The following is a 15,949-nucleotide window of genomic DNA, read 5'->3' as shown; positions in this document are numbered from 1 at the left end:
TAAAATGTTCTTGTCCTTGCATCAATTAATATGCAACAATGTCCATTTAATGTAACTGTAAATGCCCCGTATTACCAACAATGTCATAATAAGAAGACAGGGCAAGTGGAAACAAGGTCTCTTCCTGTTCTGACCCATTAAAACCATCTTTCTCACATGCTAATGGTTTAGCTGACTCACTTGCTAGAAGAAGCGCATCTCTCCCATGATCGGGTCATCTCCTCCATTACTGGCCTCATCTCCTCTTGGTTCCACTCCAGGAAGGAGTTTTCCGCTCTCTCTGGGCTCACGCTCAGGGATAACTGGAATATCATTGCTCAGATGGGAGCCCCGTCAAGCCTCCAACGATGTGGGAATGGCAACCCCTTGATCTGGGTTTCATGAAGATGAACTTTGATGGCAGTTCCCTCGGCAATCCTAACTTGGTGGGCTACGGCAGTATCTTCCATGATTCGGGTGGTAATCAACTCATATCCTATTCTGGACCTATGGGCATTTCTGACTCCACTCCTGTCGAGCTTCATGCCCTCCTCAGAGGCCTCATCATCTTCCACGAGCACTTCTTCGGGTGCTCCACATTGAGGGAGACTATACGGCGATTGTTGGGTGGTTCTCCTCTCCCTCTTCCCTGTCGTGGCGTCATTGGGATGTATACTATTCCATTTTGGACATTCTTCCCCATCTTACCTGTATTTGTCCCCATGTACCCAGATCTGCAAATTCTGTTACAGACGGTTGTGCTAAGCAGGGGGGGGGGGGGGGGGGGGGGGGGGGGGGGGGGGCTCTCTCCATGCCCTTCTTATAAGGGGGAGGTCTGCCTAATTTTGTTTGTTTGCTTCTGGTTTTAACAAATTCATCACTTTCTCAAAATAAACTTGCCAAAAGAAGGGCTTCCTGATAACATCTCGTCGTTCTTCCATGGAAACCCTTTCCTGATATAATCTCTTTTTTATTGTGTCCAATAAACAACCCATTTTTTTCTCAAAAAACTGGCAAATCTAGCCAGGTGACCATTTCCATAGTAACCACCATGGCATGCTTGACCCTGAGCACTAGTTTGATTATAAAACTCGAATATATCAAAATTTGAACCAGGTTTTCAAATATCATGCACCACATACCACATAACCTGTGAGAATTGAACTGAAACCTCACATTAACAAACAGCCGCACGTGGCCATTGAGAGAAACAAATTTTAAACATGTTTATGGTGTTATATAGGTCACTGAAGGCTGAACTGGCTGAAACAGAACCAATCATGCCACTGATTTGATGACACAAGACTGTTTTTTAAACATTGATTACAACTGCAAGATGTATATCAAATGAGATGACCAATATATGATGACTCTACCTTCTTCTGTTTTGCTGAACTAGCAATATTTGCAGCTTTTCCGATCAGCTGAGGGATTTTGTTAGTCGAATCCTTTCCTGGAGGATGGTTTTCTTCCGGCATATGAAAAGTGTTTGTCATACTTTTCCCAGGCATTTTCTTCAATGGTTTTCTTTTATGCTTTCTAAAATGTGCCAACTTAAAAACAGTATCTTCTCTTCGTTCCTGTACGACATAGAAATATCTCATTAACATAAGACAAATGTGACAATCATCGATGTTTCAAATATGTGAACATTGGCATTTAATATAAAAATATAAATATCAATAATGGGACAAGACTCTCTTTAAAACATACCCAACGATGCGGCATTACTCCAAGAATGGATTCCCGAAACTCTCTGCATTCAAACTGCAGTTTTAAATTACTCAATGAGATTTTACCATAAGAAAGTGTTTAAAGAAAAACAGTCTGAATTTCTTACTCTCATAGAAATAAAGAACATAATTTTCCTTTACTTCTTTTAGAAAAGACAAATGAGCATTTCATTTAAACATAAAAATAAGTCATGTGAAAGCATTTGAAGGAGGAGACACGAGAACAAGATTTCTAGAAATGTAGAGAAAAAGACTTTGAGCAACTACTTCTTTAGAAATTAATCAATTGAGTGATATGCCCTTCATCAGAAAGATTCATTGATATTTTTTCTATATTTTTAGCAAGTTAGGACAGAAAGATTTAAGTAAAAAATTGGAGCCTCCTGGATCCTACCATAAACTTGGACATTAACAACTCTTTTGAATACCAAAATATTAATAATGCAGAATAATGTCCCATATTTTCTTGTTTACAACCATACTTGTTGTGCTTGGTACTTGATCCTAGTTTCCATGGCACAATTTAATAAAATCCATCGCTCATGCATACTAAAACCTTCAAGCCTTAAATATTGCTTTCAAACATACCATAAACTACAAGACTGAAACACTCTTTCATTGAGAGGTGTCTACAGGAATGACTAAGATTCATATATTATATAAATGAAGTAAAATGCTTACTCATACATCAGAAAATTAGTATAATCAACGACTTGTATATTAACGTGTAAATATATGCAAAGTTAGCTTCCATTCGTTCAGTTATTCATAAATTTAGAATAAAAGCTAAGACAATACATGTTCACTATAGTTTTATGCAGGATCAGAATTTCGTGGAGAACAAAAAAAACAATAAAGAAGAGGTGCACACCCCCTTCCCCACCCCCACCGCCGAAAAGAAAAACAAATTTATGGAGGTAATACCTACTCTTTTTGTATATTATGTCTTAACTAGTAGTTACAATCTTTGTATCAATTCTTTCAGCAACTTATTTTTGTGCATTCAACCTTCTATACTACCCGATTACTATTATCTGGCATCAAGAGTTTGACACCCAACATATGTCACCAAATGGTGAACTGCATGGCTGATTTATTAGGATGCACTGGTGTTTCTTTGTGGCAACTTGTTTTGAGGGAATCATTTCAATTGGTGGCATTACAATTGGAATTTGCTTTGTTTTTTATTGCTATTCTTTGTCTGAGAGTGGGTTATGAAGTGTCTCATTCTTTATCTTCATGGTAGTGTGCAAAGTCAAAGATTGTCGGTAACCTACTGGAACATGAGCGAGAGTGCGACCCCCCTCTTGGGACCCCCCCGAAACCCAACACCACCCACAAACCCCCATTCTGGCCCACCTCTCCGAGTAAAGAGGAGCTCTGATCGATCGGAGTGAACCAATCCACCGCAGCAGCAGCAGAAGCAGTTTGCAACGATAGCAAAGCCCCCCCCCCCCCTCCCTCACACTCAAAGATCCGGGAAGACAAGTCAGAATGGCAGACGGTCATCAGTCGAACATCAAAAAGAAGAATCAGGATGGAGAATCCGGAGGAGATGCAATTCAAAATTGGAAAAGGATCCATCTCCATCCAGAAATCAAAGAACAAAAATGGATCCTTTTTTCGCATCACCTCCAGCTCAGGAGCAAAGAAATCCTTCATCTCCATACCCAGCCAAGCGCTGGAAGCGTTCGGCACAGTACTGATCAGCGTATGCAGCGGAAAGACGGGACGAAGCCATGGAAACTCTCTTCACCAAAGAGTTGGAATTAAAGATGCACACGCAATATCATGGAGGTAGGCTTGAATGCTGCATCACGCAGAGAAGAGGGAATAAAATCATGGGAATGATCTTCGTCCCCCAGAATCCCCAATCCGGGATGTGTTGGAAGAACTTCCACAATGTGATTTTCCAATTATCCCAGAAAAATGAAACAAGCAAACTCTCCACTCTCCCTCAAAAATCCCCCACCCCCCAGAAAAAACCTACTGCCCCCTGCCCCTTTCCAAGAAAAAAATGCCTCACAGGAAAGCGAGCTGCCGCCTCCTAAACAAACAAAAAAAAAAAAAAAATCTACATATCCTAGAAACAAATGAAAAGCCTCCGCCTCTACCCACCTCAAAATTTAGCCACCACAAGAACCACATCTCTTTGTCTCTTCCGGACCAAGCCCTGAAAGATGGACAGAAGTGCCTATCAATGGCGGTAATTATCACTGTGCACCGGGATTCCAGCAATGCAAATCAGATTGAGGAATGGATCAGAGAAAAACTTCGGAAGACTCTGGACATCATGCACATTCAAGCTCAACGTCGGTTGTTGATCTCCAAAACGCAAGAAGACAGAGATGAGTTGTTCCATTTAAAAAATGAGACTGCATCCCCAATTGTGAGTATGACTTGCTGGACCTCTGGCCTCACCTTGACCGGCCAATGGGTTATTGCTCGAGGCATTCCACCGGAGCTCCAATGCCGACATACTCTGGAAAGCCTGGTCAACATCTTTGGAGAACTCGCTTGGGCAGAAGAAAAAAATACAGAACTACTCACGTTAAAATTTCTCATTAAGCCAAAGACCCCGGTAAGTGGATCGCATCTCATTGAACTCCACTTTGGAGATCTTTCTGCTTGGATCACTCTGGAGTTCAGGGAGTTGACCTGTCTCCCCTCCATGAACTCTGACTAGCAAGCTTCCGAGTCAATCTCGGAATCGCCAGGTACTGAGTCGAATCGTTGCTCAGGGGAAACAAGGCCAATTCAGGGAAAAGCCATGACCATCAGCCAAGGAGCCGTACAGAGGGAAAATCTTTTCCTCGAAAATCCAAACATCCAAAAAATCCAAAAATCCAATTTCCACACCTCCCCCCCAAAAAAATCATCACTACCTACTCTCGAACTCCCCACCCCCTTGCCACATCCTAACCCTATACTTCAGAAAAACCAAAATATTCACCCGCCCGTCACATCACCGTCCCACATAATCCCATCACTGCCTCCCGATGCGCCTCCTGATATGTCAAACCTCCTGCTTTTCCCAACCATCTCACCGCCACCCCTTGATAATCCCCCACCCCCACCACCATGTCAGAATCCCGAAACCCAAAATCCAACTTCCACGCCACCTCATCATCATTACCTCCCCTCGAATCCCCCCCCCCCCCCCTCCCCGCCGCCATGTCCTAAACCTATGCTTCCGGAAATCTAAGATATTTACTCACCCATCACATCTCCGGCCCACATAATCCCATCACCGCCTCCCGATACGTCCAGCCTCTCGCTTTTTCCAATCATCTCACCGCCGCCCCTTGATATTCCCCCAACCCCACCATCATGTCAAAATCCCGAAACCCCAAACACTCAAAACCCAAATGTCCCATCCCCCCTCCCCGAAAATCAAAACCTTTTGCCGCCTCCGTACAGGATGCAAAGTCTGACCTGTCCACACCTCGAGACCCAACCCATCACACCCCACTCTGCTCCAATATCGCCCCCCATCACCTCAATAACCACTTCAAATTTTTCAACATCTATGTCCCTAGCCCGCGACCCAAAAGATCCATCTCCATCAAATTATGTCCACTCCCCAAAATCCTGCGGCTTCGTTTCCCGAAGGCAATCTACTCTAAAAACCACTCCTGCACCCTACCGAATCCCCCCAACTTCCATCACCCTGCCTCCCAAAATCCAACATCATGTAACCCCCCAGCCCCCAGCCACCTTTCTGTCCCCGCCGTCCTCGGGACAAAGCAATATGCGCCACCCCCATATCTTCCCTCGAGCCTCTCAGAAATCTCCTTCCCTGTCAACTGTCTTTTCAGTACGGGCATCAACCACGTCTAATAGAAATGACCAGTTGATGATTCCGTGTCCAAACTTCCGTAAGTTTCCATATGTCCCTCGAGCCCCGCACAACACCACCCTTAACCCAAAAAAATCCTTCACTTTTCCCAAACCTGGCACAAAGGCTCCTACTTGTCACAATTCAAGAAGGGAAATCTACCCGTACACGGCTACTCAGAAAGGTACACCTCCCACCCAAAAATCATTCACCCGAACTGACGCCTGTCAATCCGACAACTCCCCCAAATCAGATATCGTCTGGGATCCCATTTCTTCCCTTCCCAATACCCCCCCAACCCATATAAATATCACCCCTAGTTATTATCTTTCCCCCGTCCCATTACAAATCCTCAACCCAAACCCCAACATGGAAGCGTCAAGTTCCAAAACCAAAACTCCCTTCACCCCCTCCTCCGAAATAGCAAACCCCGAAAAAGAAAAAAGATCATTAGTCACCCCTTTCACTTTTACCTACTCCAGAAAAAATAAAAAGGGCAAAGCAAAAGTTACCTCCCCCCAGAAAATCAATACAACCCCGGTCTCTCTCTCTCTCCCCCCCCCCCCCCCCCCCCCCATTGCCTCCAACAGACTTTATGTCTGCTTACTACCCAAGTACCCCATCGCAGCCTCTGCCCTAGCCCCAGCCCCAACCTCAGTATGCCACCCCACACCCAACAACGGACTTTCTGTCTCCTTAATTCCCGGGTACCCAGCCGCTGCCCCAGTCACAGCACCAACTCCTACCAGAAGATTATCTCCTCCTATTTCTGGAAGAACAAGAAGTCGATCTTCCACCGAAAGAATACGACGAAATAGCCTAACTTGCGTGGATCTTCAACTCTTACTATCACGAGGCTTCTCACCAACGGGAGGAGGATCTCAACCTACCAGTTTCTAAATGATCATCACGTCATGGAATGTCAGAAGAATTGGTTCACACTCTAAGCGTGTCATCATCAAAGCAGCCCTTTTGGAATATAAGCCAAAAATTGTAGTTCTTATTGAAACGAAGCTGCAAACTTTTGATTACTCAATTGCTCGTGAGATATGGTCTGGTTTGGACCCTACATGGGCAACGGTCGATGCTATTGGGCACTCAGGTGGCATTCTTGTCATCTGGGACCCAAAAACGGTGAATGCAAATCTCTGCCAATTGGGTCAATACTCTATTGGTATTCGCTTCCACAATTATTTTTTGAACACGTCGTGGGCTCTTGCTGATGTGTATGGTCCGACTAGGCCTAATAATCGAGCCTTTTTCTGGGAAGAATTGTTTCAACTAGTCCACTTATGGGACTGCCTTCGCTTCTAGCCGATGATTTTAACTCCATTTTACTTTGCTCTGAAAAAAGCCCTCCCGCGCCCAGAACTACTTCGGTCATGAGAGCCTTCTCTGAACCCATTTGTAGTCTCGAACTTTCAAAAATCTCTCTGTCCGGGAAAAAATACACTTGGTCAGATGGCCAATCCCCTCCAATCCTGTCAAAGTTGGTCCCTTTTTTTGTTAACAATGATTGGCTCAATCTCTTTCCAAATGCATTTGGCCAAGTCCTCAACAAAGTCGGCTTTGATCATTGGCCTATTCAAATTAACACCCTCCCCCCTGCCTGGGGGCGCTTTCCCTTCCGCTTTGAAAATTCTTGGATCCTGGAAGTTTTCTTTTTCTTTTTTTTTTTGAAAAAAGATGTATATATATAAACAAGAAAATACATAAATTACAAAGGGGGGAGCATCTCCCTAACAACCAGCGATTGTAGGGTAGCTCCGTTTTTAGCAAGCGCATCGACTGCCGAATTTGCGGATCTCGGAATGTGAGACCAAATACAAGATAATAATGAGCAAATTTCAATAATCTCCCAAAAAATATCTCAATGACGTCATGGGGGAGGGGATGTACGCTCGCACCATCCAATGACCACCTTCGAGTCCCCTTCAATATGGAGGCGACCTGTGCACCTATCTCGGAAAACGCGGAGCCCATTGTAGAGTCTGTGATTCCTAAAGGGCCGGTATATGAGTAAAATTGGTTACATAGGTGATCTAAGATAACCCCGCCGAATCCTGAGAGTCCAGGATTACCCAGAGAAGAACCATCAAAGTTCAACTTAAGGTAACCAGGGTCAGGAGGGGTCCATTCCTGCATAGTCCGGACGTTTGTACTCGAGTGCATCCTAGCCAAATTAAACCAGTTCTCACGGATAGGAGTCCCCACAAAAGAGGAGGAGTTCTTCGTCAGGAGCCAAGAAGAAATATGTCCTACCAGTCGATCCGCTACCCGATCCACTGATTCGATCTTACCTTCAAACCTTCTACGATTGCGCTCATTCCATAGACTCCACGGTATGAAGCTAGCATAGGCCGAGAGCATCACCTTTCCGAGACCAGGAAGGGACATACCAAGTAGCAATTTACTGAATGAGAGCAAATCGGCCACCATACAGAATCGAATCCCCATCATGCTGAGAATGGATGTCCACACCTTCCATGAGAAGATGCATTGAAGCAGAATGTGACTAGTGGACTCAACTTCTATAATGCAGAGAGGACACAAGGGGTCTACTGAGGCATGACCTCTTCTTCTAAGCACGTCTGCCGAGAGAATCTTGTCGTGACAAGCACTCCACATAAAAAATTTAATCTTAGGAGGAGCACATAGACGCCAAACAAAAAAAATCTCATGATCCTAATGAGAAACATTCCAACCATTGATTAAACTGAATGCAAATGATACTGAGAAGATACCTTTTTTCTCTGGCCACCAAACGAGCTTATCTGCCACCAAAGGACGAATTTTTACCGTAGTTACTATATCCATCAGTCAACTGGCCTCTAACGCCTCGGTGTTCGAAAGTCCTCTCCTAGAATGAAGGTTCATACCACCCCCCTCGAAAGCATTAGCTATTGATATATTTCTATGGGTGGATAGGAGAAATAAACTTTTGAAGGCATGCTGTAGCGGCTCCTGCCCCATCCATATATCGTCCCAAAATTTGAGAGACCTACCATTTCCAACATTGAATCTACAAGCAGCTGAAAATTTTGGAAGAAGTAAATATAGTGATCTCCAAATTGAAGATAAACCTCTCCGATTTCCCCCTGACATCCACCAATGAGTAATACCTCCAAGCTTGGCGATAACCATTTCCTTCCAAAGATTTGAGGAATGTGTATTGATTTTCCATAGCCATTTAAGGAGCAGAGCTTGGTTCATATCTTTGGATTTCCGAATCCCTAGGCCGCCCAAATTTTTTGACAAACAGACTTCATCCCATTTGATCAGGTGATATTTAAAAGTATCACTCAATCCTCTCCATAAGAATCTTCTTTTGAGTTTATCCATTCTTACATATGGATGGAGGACAGGGCATAAAAGATAGAGAATAATTTGGAATACATGCAATGCAAGATTTGAGAAGGGTGAGCCTCCCCGCCTTACAAGTAACCACCCTTTCCAAGTTGCCAGTCTGGATTCAATCCTCTCAACCACCGGATTCCAAAAACTTTTACAGATGCAGCCGTTGATTAGTGGCAGGCCAAGATATGTGGACGGTAATTTGCTTGTTGTACAACCAAATATACTAGCCATCTTTGCAAGGAGCTCATGTCTAAGATTAAACCCCATTAGAGAGGTATTTCCCCAATTGACTTTTTGGCCTGATGCTACCTCGAATAGACCCAAAATCTCTTTGATCTTTCTGGCTCCCTCATTGTTTCCGATCCCAAATATGATAGTATCGTCTGCATATTGGAGGATAGGGACATTAAATGCTTCTTGAGGGTTGATCAGGGGAAGCCATCCAAGGCTGACTGCAGAGTAAAACATAGAAGAGAGAAATTCATCGATCATGTTGAAAAGAAGAGGGGAGAGTGGATCACCTTGTCTAATACTTCTGGACCCTTTGAAAAACCCACAGACTGTGCCATTTGAAAGGAGAGAGTATGAGGCCAATCCCACGCAACTCTTGATCCAAAATCTCCATCTTTCTCCAAAACCCATCTTTCCCATGATCTCGTCAAGGAGGATCCAATTAACTCTATCAAACGCCTTTTCTAAATCAAGTTTCAGCACACCCTGCTGGAAGTTTTCAACTCTTCCATTCCGATCTGGTGGCAAGAATTGGATCATCACCCTAACCCTGACTGGAATCTCGCCCTTAAATTGAACGCTCTGAAGTCGAAGATTCGTTTGTGGTCTGTTTCCCATCGTGCTGTTGTAGCTTCTCGAAAGGATTCAGTTTGTCGTTGCATCTCGGAGCTCGACTTACTCGAAAGTAAAGGTCCATTTCTCCCTCTGATTTAAACCTTAGATGTCAATTAAATTCTGAGCTTTATGATCTGCTTCGCTGCGAAACTGTTGGAAACAGCGTGCAAGATTTCGCTGGATGGCCGAGGGAGATGGAAATACAAAGTTTTTCCATGCTATTGCCTCGGCCAGAAGAAGGGTTAACCGTATCACTTCCCTCTGTCATGGAGATCAAGTGATTACGGATAGCCCCTCTATTTCTAATCTCTTTGTGAAGTTTTTCTCAGAACTGTATTCCAAAGAGCGCTTTAATCAGCCGAAGTTGAACCCACTCGATTACCTGAGAATCTCTTCGTTTGAGGCAACAGACTTGGAAAAGCACTTCAACATAGAAGAAATTGATTCGGCAGCAATGGGGCTTCCGAATGAAAAAGCGCCTGGACCGAATGGTTTTAATGGTGAGTTTTATCATAAATATTGGGATACCATTAAATCGAATGTTTATGCATTTGTCCGAAACTTCCACCAAGTCAGCATCACCCATAAGGAAGTATGTGCTTCTTTTATTGCCCTCATCCCTAAAAAATCTCCTGCCAAACTCCCTCGAGATTTTAGACCCATCAGTCACACCACAAGTTACTATAAAATAATAGCCTGTCTGCTTGCTAATCATCTTCGGACCCACCTCTCCAAAATTATAAGCCCATGTCAAAGCGCTTTTATCCGGGATCGAAATATATTAGTTTTTGCCATGGCCGCCCATGAACTCCTAGACTCTTTTATAAAATCAAATAGAGCTAGATTCGTCCTGAAAATTGATTTTGAAAAGGCCTTTGACCGAGCAAACCGGAAGCTAATTGATTACCTTCTAGATAGAATGGGTTTTGGGACTCGATGGAAATTTTGGATGAGAAGTTGTATCTCTTCCCCATATTTTTTTGTCCTAGTAAATGGGTTGCCTTGCGGCTATTTCAAAGCTACGAGAGGAATTAGACAAGGTGACCCACTATCCCCATTTCTCTTCACTCTCTTGGGGGAACATCTTGCTTCTATGGTCCGATTTACCAAAAGAATTGGTTGGCATAATCCTATCTCAAATGATTCTGGCCAGGATATCCCGTTATTGCAGTATACTGATGATACTATTTTTTTTCGGAGAAGGTACCTTGAGTCAAATCTCCCACTTGAAAGCTCTGCTAAACCTCTTTGAGTTGTCTTCTGGACAGAAGGTAAGTTGGGTTAAATCATCCATTTTGGGTTTCATTATTGATCCTTCGGTTCTAAATTCCATGGCAAACTACTTGGGTTGTAAAGTTGCCTCCTCTTCGGGCACGTATTTGGGACTTCCTCTTTCTCCTGTCTTACCCTCGAAATCTGCTTGGCACCCTGTCATTGAGCGGCTCAAAGGTAGACTTGCTTCCTGGAGAGGGAAGTTCTTGTCCAAAGCTGATAAACTTACTCTGATTAAATCCTGTTTATGCGGTATTCCGTCTTATTTTTTATCCTTGTACCGTTGCCCTGTCTCTGTCACAAAGAGAATAGAGTTTTTAAAAAGAAGATTTTTATGGGGTGGGTAAAATGGTGAAAAAAAAATACTGCTTAGTGAAATGGTTGACATTTGTAAACCTTTTGCTAAGGGTGGCCTTGGGATTCGCAACATTGCAGCAACAAACTCGGCTCTGCTTATGAAGTGGATCTGAAAATTCAATATGTTTCTGTCTCTAATTTGGCGAAATATAGTGGCGGGTAAAGCAGTCAAGTTCTCAGGATGGTGGACTGAAGGAGGAAGGTATAACAAATTATCTCCTGTCTAGAAAAAAATAGCTAGTTTGTTGCATATCTTCAAAAACGTTGTCAAGTGTTATATTGGATCTGGCAGTAGAACGAGTTTTTGGAAAGATTGGTGGATAGGCACGGCTAGTTTAAATTCTAGCTACGGTCAAATCTTCTCTCTTGCCAGAAACAAGGAGGCTATTATTTCAGTTGTCGGGAAAAACTCTTGTGAGTGGAACCCAAATCTCCGAAGAGCGATGACAGAAGCAGAAACTCTAGAAGCCGCAAAACTCATCAAGAGACTATCCTCGGTTCGTATCAGAAATGCTCCAGACACCTTGATATGGACTCCTTGTCCCAAAGGTACGCTTTCTACTTCAACTGCCTACAAAGCACTTTTCTCCAATATCTTGTTGTGGAGGAAGGTCCTGTTTAGCAAGGTTTGTATTTTATCTTTCTCTCAGTAATATATTCACACCTCTTCTAAAAAAAAAGAGTGTTGACTTTTTGCCTTGTTGTAATCTTATGTACCTTTTTTTACTTTTCTCAATAAAAAAATTTCTCATCATTAAAAAAAAAAAAATATGAGCTCGTTATGTTCAAATAATTCTCATTATTAGTTGGTTCTACTATTCAAAAGGAGAACAAAGAAGTGCAATATCAAGTAAAACTTTAAGGTTGTTGCCTCTTCCTTAAATAGAAGGTTATGAACAACAAGATCTCCCCTCAACATGCTTCTTCCATGCACCAACTAATAGAAGCCCATCAATGTGCTTCACCTATACATATCAATTATCAGCTAGTATCACATGATAAGTGCTCTCTAGGTTGAGGGGTAGCAGCAGAGATACCTCTTATTTTCTTTCACTACCAGTAAAGAGGCCCGTGTCTTAAAGTTAAGAGTGGGTGAATGAGAGGTTCATTTCTTTCCCTGGATTTGTTGATTAGTACCCAAAATATGCAATGTAAAGGCAGACACCAGTAGTTTAACATGTTTGATCTCTGTACATTCTCTGAACATACCTGCCCAGGATGACGAGTAGTGAGTGCTTGCGCATCAAGCTTGTAGTTATGCTGTGGAAACAACTGATGTGGATCTGATGCATGTGGCTCGATGTTCTTAAAGTTGAATGCAGAGATAACCAAGAAAACAGTGAGCAATAAAGATGGAAAGAGTCCCACAAACAACTGAACCAGTAAGCATAAAGGTGAACAAGAAAAGAAAAGAAAAGAAAATACCTCGTTCTTCCTGCTCCAGCGAAGTGTGCCAGTCCGTCCAGCAAAAGCATAGAATGCAAAATGACGTAAGTCAACAACAGTAGAGTTATCTGGGGCCTGATTGGATAAGATTATGTCATAAGAAAATCAGTAACAGTAGAATCTTCAAACAGATCAGTCAAGACAGCCACAAACATTTAGAGAAACAAAGCTAAGCGAAAAAACAGCAGTTTTAGATGCATGGGGCTTTTCCACTTAGAGAAACAATGCCGAATGTTCGAGCTCTGTACTTTTGCAGAACTATAGCAGATCGACCTAGGATAGGGCAACGTGACCATAACTTTGCACAGTGAGTAATGATATTTCATGAACTAAAACCACGAGGAACTTTAATGTGAAGATCAAGAAAAGAGGAACTATATCAGAGGTCAACAGGTTTGCCCTTTCCTTTTCATCAGTTGGATTCTAATCCTAATAGCATGTCAAGGACTGGAAGTTTCTTCCTGCCCCCAGTTTTTTTTTTTTTTTTTGACAAATAGATTTGGAAGTTTCTTTTTACCTCCAAATCTTAAATTGTTATAATTAATTGAAGGAAGGCTTCACAAATAACAAGAAATTAAAACCAAGTGTTAAACTGTTCTAAAGTTTGTCATAAACCATATGTAGGATGACCGATATTTTCTCATCCAACTTTTAATTGGTCTAATTAGTAAGGACCTAATACCAAAAGGAAACTAAAACCAAGAGTTAAACCATTCCAGAATTTGATATAAAGCATCTCTACGACATCTTCTATTATATGCATGAGAATGCACTTAGAATAGAGCTATTAACTAATTACAGTCACCACCTAAGTGATCATGGAAAGTTACACAGACCGAAAACTATTATTATAAAAGCTATAGGATCAAGTAATTGCACATTAGTTCATGAAAACCAATATTGTCGAAGAAATCTTATATGTAACAGGAATAAATATAATGAGAAGACCATTCACTCTAAATATTTATAAGATGTCTCTGAGAATTTTGAACAAAACTAACCGTATTTCTTTTTACCAACAAGCTGCAAAAGGAACTAAGGACCACATACCTCTTTCTCAGAAGCATTTCTTCTGTGATGCTCTACATTTTTTGCTTCCATCATAGCCTCTTCAAGTGGATCCAAGTAAAGCTAGAAAAAATTTTAAACAGTTTGCAATGGTGAGCATAGTGAACAAATGAACTTTCAAGGCATATAGAGAGATTTTTGCAGCAAGCAGACAGACTAAATTAATAGTGTCAGAAGATTCGATTGGTTCACTGTGCTGTGCTCTGCTACAGATCTTCTTGTGCTGCCATGGAAGTTGACAGGAACTAACAGTCTAATCCTATCTTTTGTACCAATAAAGAGAAAAGAGAACTTACATGCGGTTGCATCTCCATCCTTCCTCCTACAATAACCATTCCTGAATCTCCATGCTTCAATGTGTAATTGCTAATGGATATAGAAATTTCCCTATGATGAGCACCATGTGGGAAATCCTCCTGTTAAATACATAGTAATAAGTGCACCTGGAAAAACCCCATTTGTTTCATGACATAAATATAAAAAAGAGGAGCAAAGCAACCACATATACCTGCAAATTATTTTCCCATAATTTGTTGAGGTTGTGATCAAAACACATTACAGACCAACCTGATGTTACAACAACCAAAACCTGCTTCTGCCTTTCTCCAGGTCTATGGAAACGATCAATAACACCTACAGCCAAGGCAACAGCCTGTCTCCCAGATGAAACACGTATTTTATCCGGCAGCAAAGAAACCTCTGCCAGTAAGTATGCTTCACTGAATCCTTCATCAACTCGTCTTCCATGAGGACGTAAAACCTTAATGATATAAAAAGTGGAAATTTTTAGCACAATGAATATGTTAAAACAGATCGATGAATATGGTGGAGGTCGCTAATTTATCTAACAGAAGGAAGCAATTATCATTGAATGGTCCCCTCAGCTCATGGTGTGTTGAAGCTAAACATTTATAGATCTTCTATGGGAAGCCAAAGCCCTGCTGGTTTTGGTGGTTTATTAAGAATTGCTAATGGTGAAATTCTCACTTCATTTGCAGTCTTGCTGAGCGTCCAGACACCATGGGCTTCGCATTTTGCATAGCTCTTTTCAGGGATATCTTAATGTAGCAGGGGGTTTTAAAAGTGTTATTAGCTGGTCCTCTGGGAAAAAAGCTCCTCCATGGCATCATTGGCAGACTATTTCTGAAATTGGTCTAATATTCCAAGATCAGCTAATGTATCTCAATCTCAACAATGTTTGCAATTGGTCTAATATTCCAAGATCAGCTAATGGTGTACCTGATGTTTTAGCTAAAGAGGGGGTTTCCCTCCAATCCTTTGTAGTAACCCCAGCCCACCCTCTCCTCCTCCTCCTCTCTTGATTTTATGCTTTTTGCATCTGGGCTTTGGAATATATTGGCCATTTTCTCAAAAAATTAAAAAAATTAAAAAAATAAACAAGATGAAGAATTTGATTTCAATGAGAAACAAGTTGATCTGACAAGTCTTTAAGAAATCTGACTTAAAGCTTATCCATTCATGAGCTGAGAAAGATAAGCTACTTGCAGAATTCAGCATCTTAGTACTCTACATAGAGACCCAGCACGAACCCAAAAAGGTTTACTTTGATCAATTCTGGTAATGGACCCCAGAAAAATGATGTACATGCAAAATGAGAAGGATGAGAAGCTTTAACCAATGTCAAACTCTATATGTGATGGAATAAATGTCAAAGATAGCAGAGAGGGCATAGATCTTACAACAATGAACAAGGAGATGAGTATCATTAGTGTTGCCACTGCATATACTCCTACTAACAAATTCTGAACTTGCTTCATTAAACCAACTTATGGCATACTTTATTAAGTTCATAGCCATCTAATCCAAATACCATCATAATTTCAAAAAACCAACTTAATCGAATAAAACAGCTATCTAAATTCATCAATCGAAAGCACCCATATCATGTCCATCTACTAACTAGTTCTAAACTTGCTTCTTTCAAATAACTTACGCCTACTTTATTAATTTCATATCCATCTAATCCTAATAGCGTCATAAACTTGATGACTTAGGACAGCCCTGACATAACATCCATCACAGAGTATGTCAA

The 15,949-nt window shown here is 41.8% G+C and overlaps 1 protein-coding gene across 1 annotated transcript in view; it reads right to left on the bottom strand.

Annotated features, from left to right (window-relative positions):
- Positions 1-15,949, bottom strand: part of LOC137944600 (uncharacterized) — a 33,516-nt gene that overhangs the window by 16,691 nt on the left and 876 nt on the right. The window contains exons 3-9 of the mRNA XM_068790289.1: positions 14,405-14,656; positions 14,193-14,312; positions 13,879-13,959; positions 12,808-12,903; positions 12,592-12,687; positions 1,693-1,746; positions 1,356-1,559 (exon numbers count right to left, since the gene is read on the bottom strand). Coding sequence (XP_068646390.1) covers positions 1,356-1,559; positions 1,693-1,746; positions 12,592-12,687; positions 12,808-12,903; positions 13,879-13,959; positions 14,193-14,312; positions 14,405-14,656 — 903 coding nt within the window. The remainder of the gene's footprint in view (positions 1-1,355; positions 1,560-1,692; positions 1,747-12,591; positions 12,688-12,807; positions 12,904-13,878; positions 13,960-14,192; positions 14,313-14,404; positions 14,657-15,949) is intronic.

The sequence above is a fragment of the Aristolochia californica genome, unplaced genomic scaffold (genome assembly GCF_029961685.1).
Source record: "Aristolochia californica isolate CCGP_79_NKW_82.1479 unplaced genomic scaffold, dmAriCali1.0.hap1 SCAF_11, whole genome shotgun sequence".
Classification (NCBI taxonomy): Eukaryota; Viridiplantae; Streptophyta; class Magnoliopsida; order Piperales; family Aristolochiaceae; genus Aristolochia; species Aristolochia californica.
This window is presented reverse-complemented; position numbering and strand designations above follow the sequence as displayed.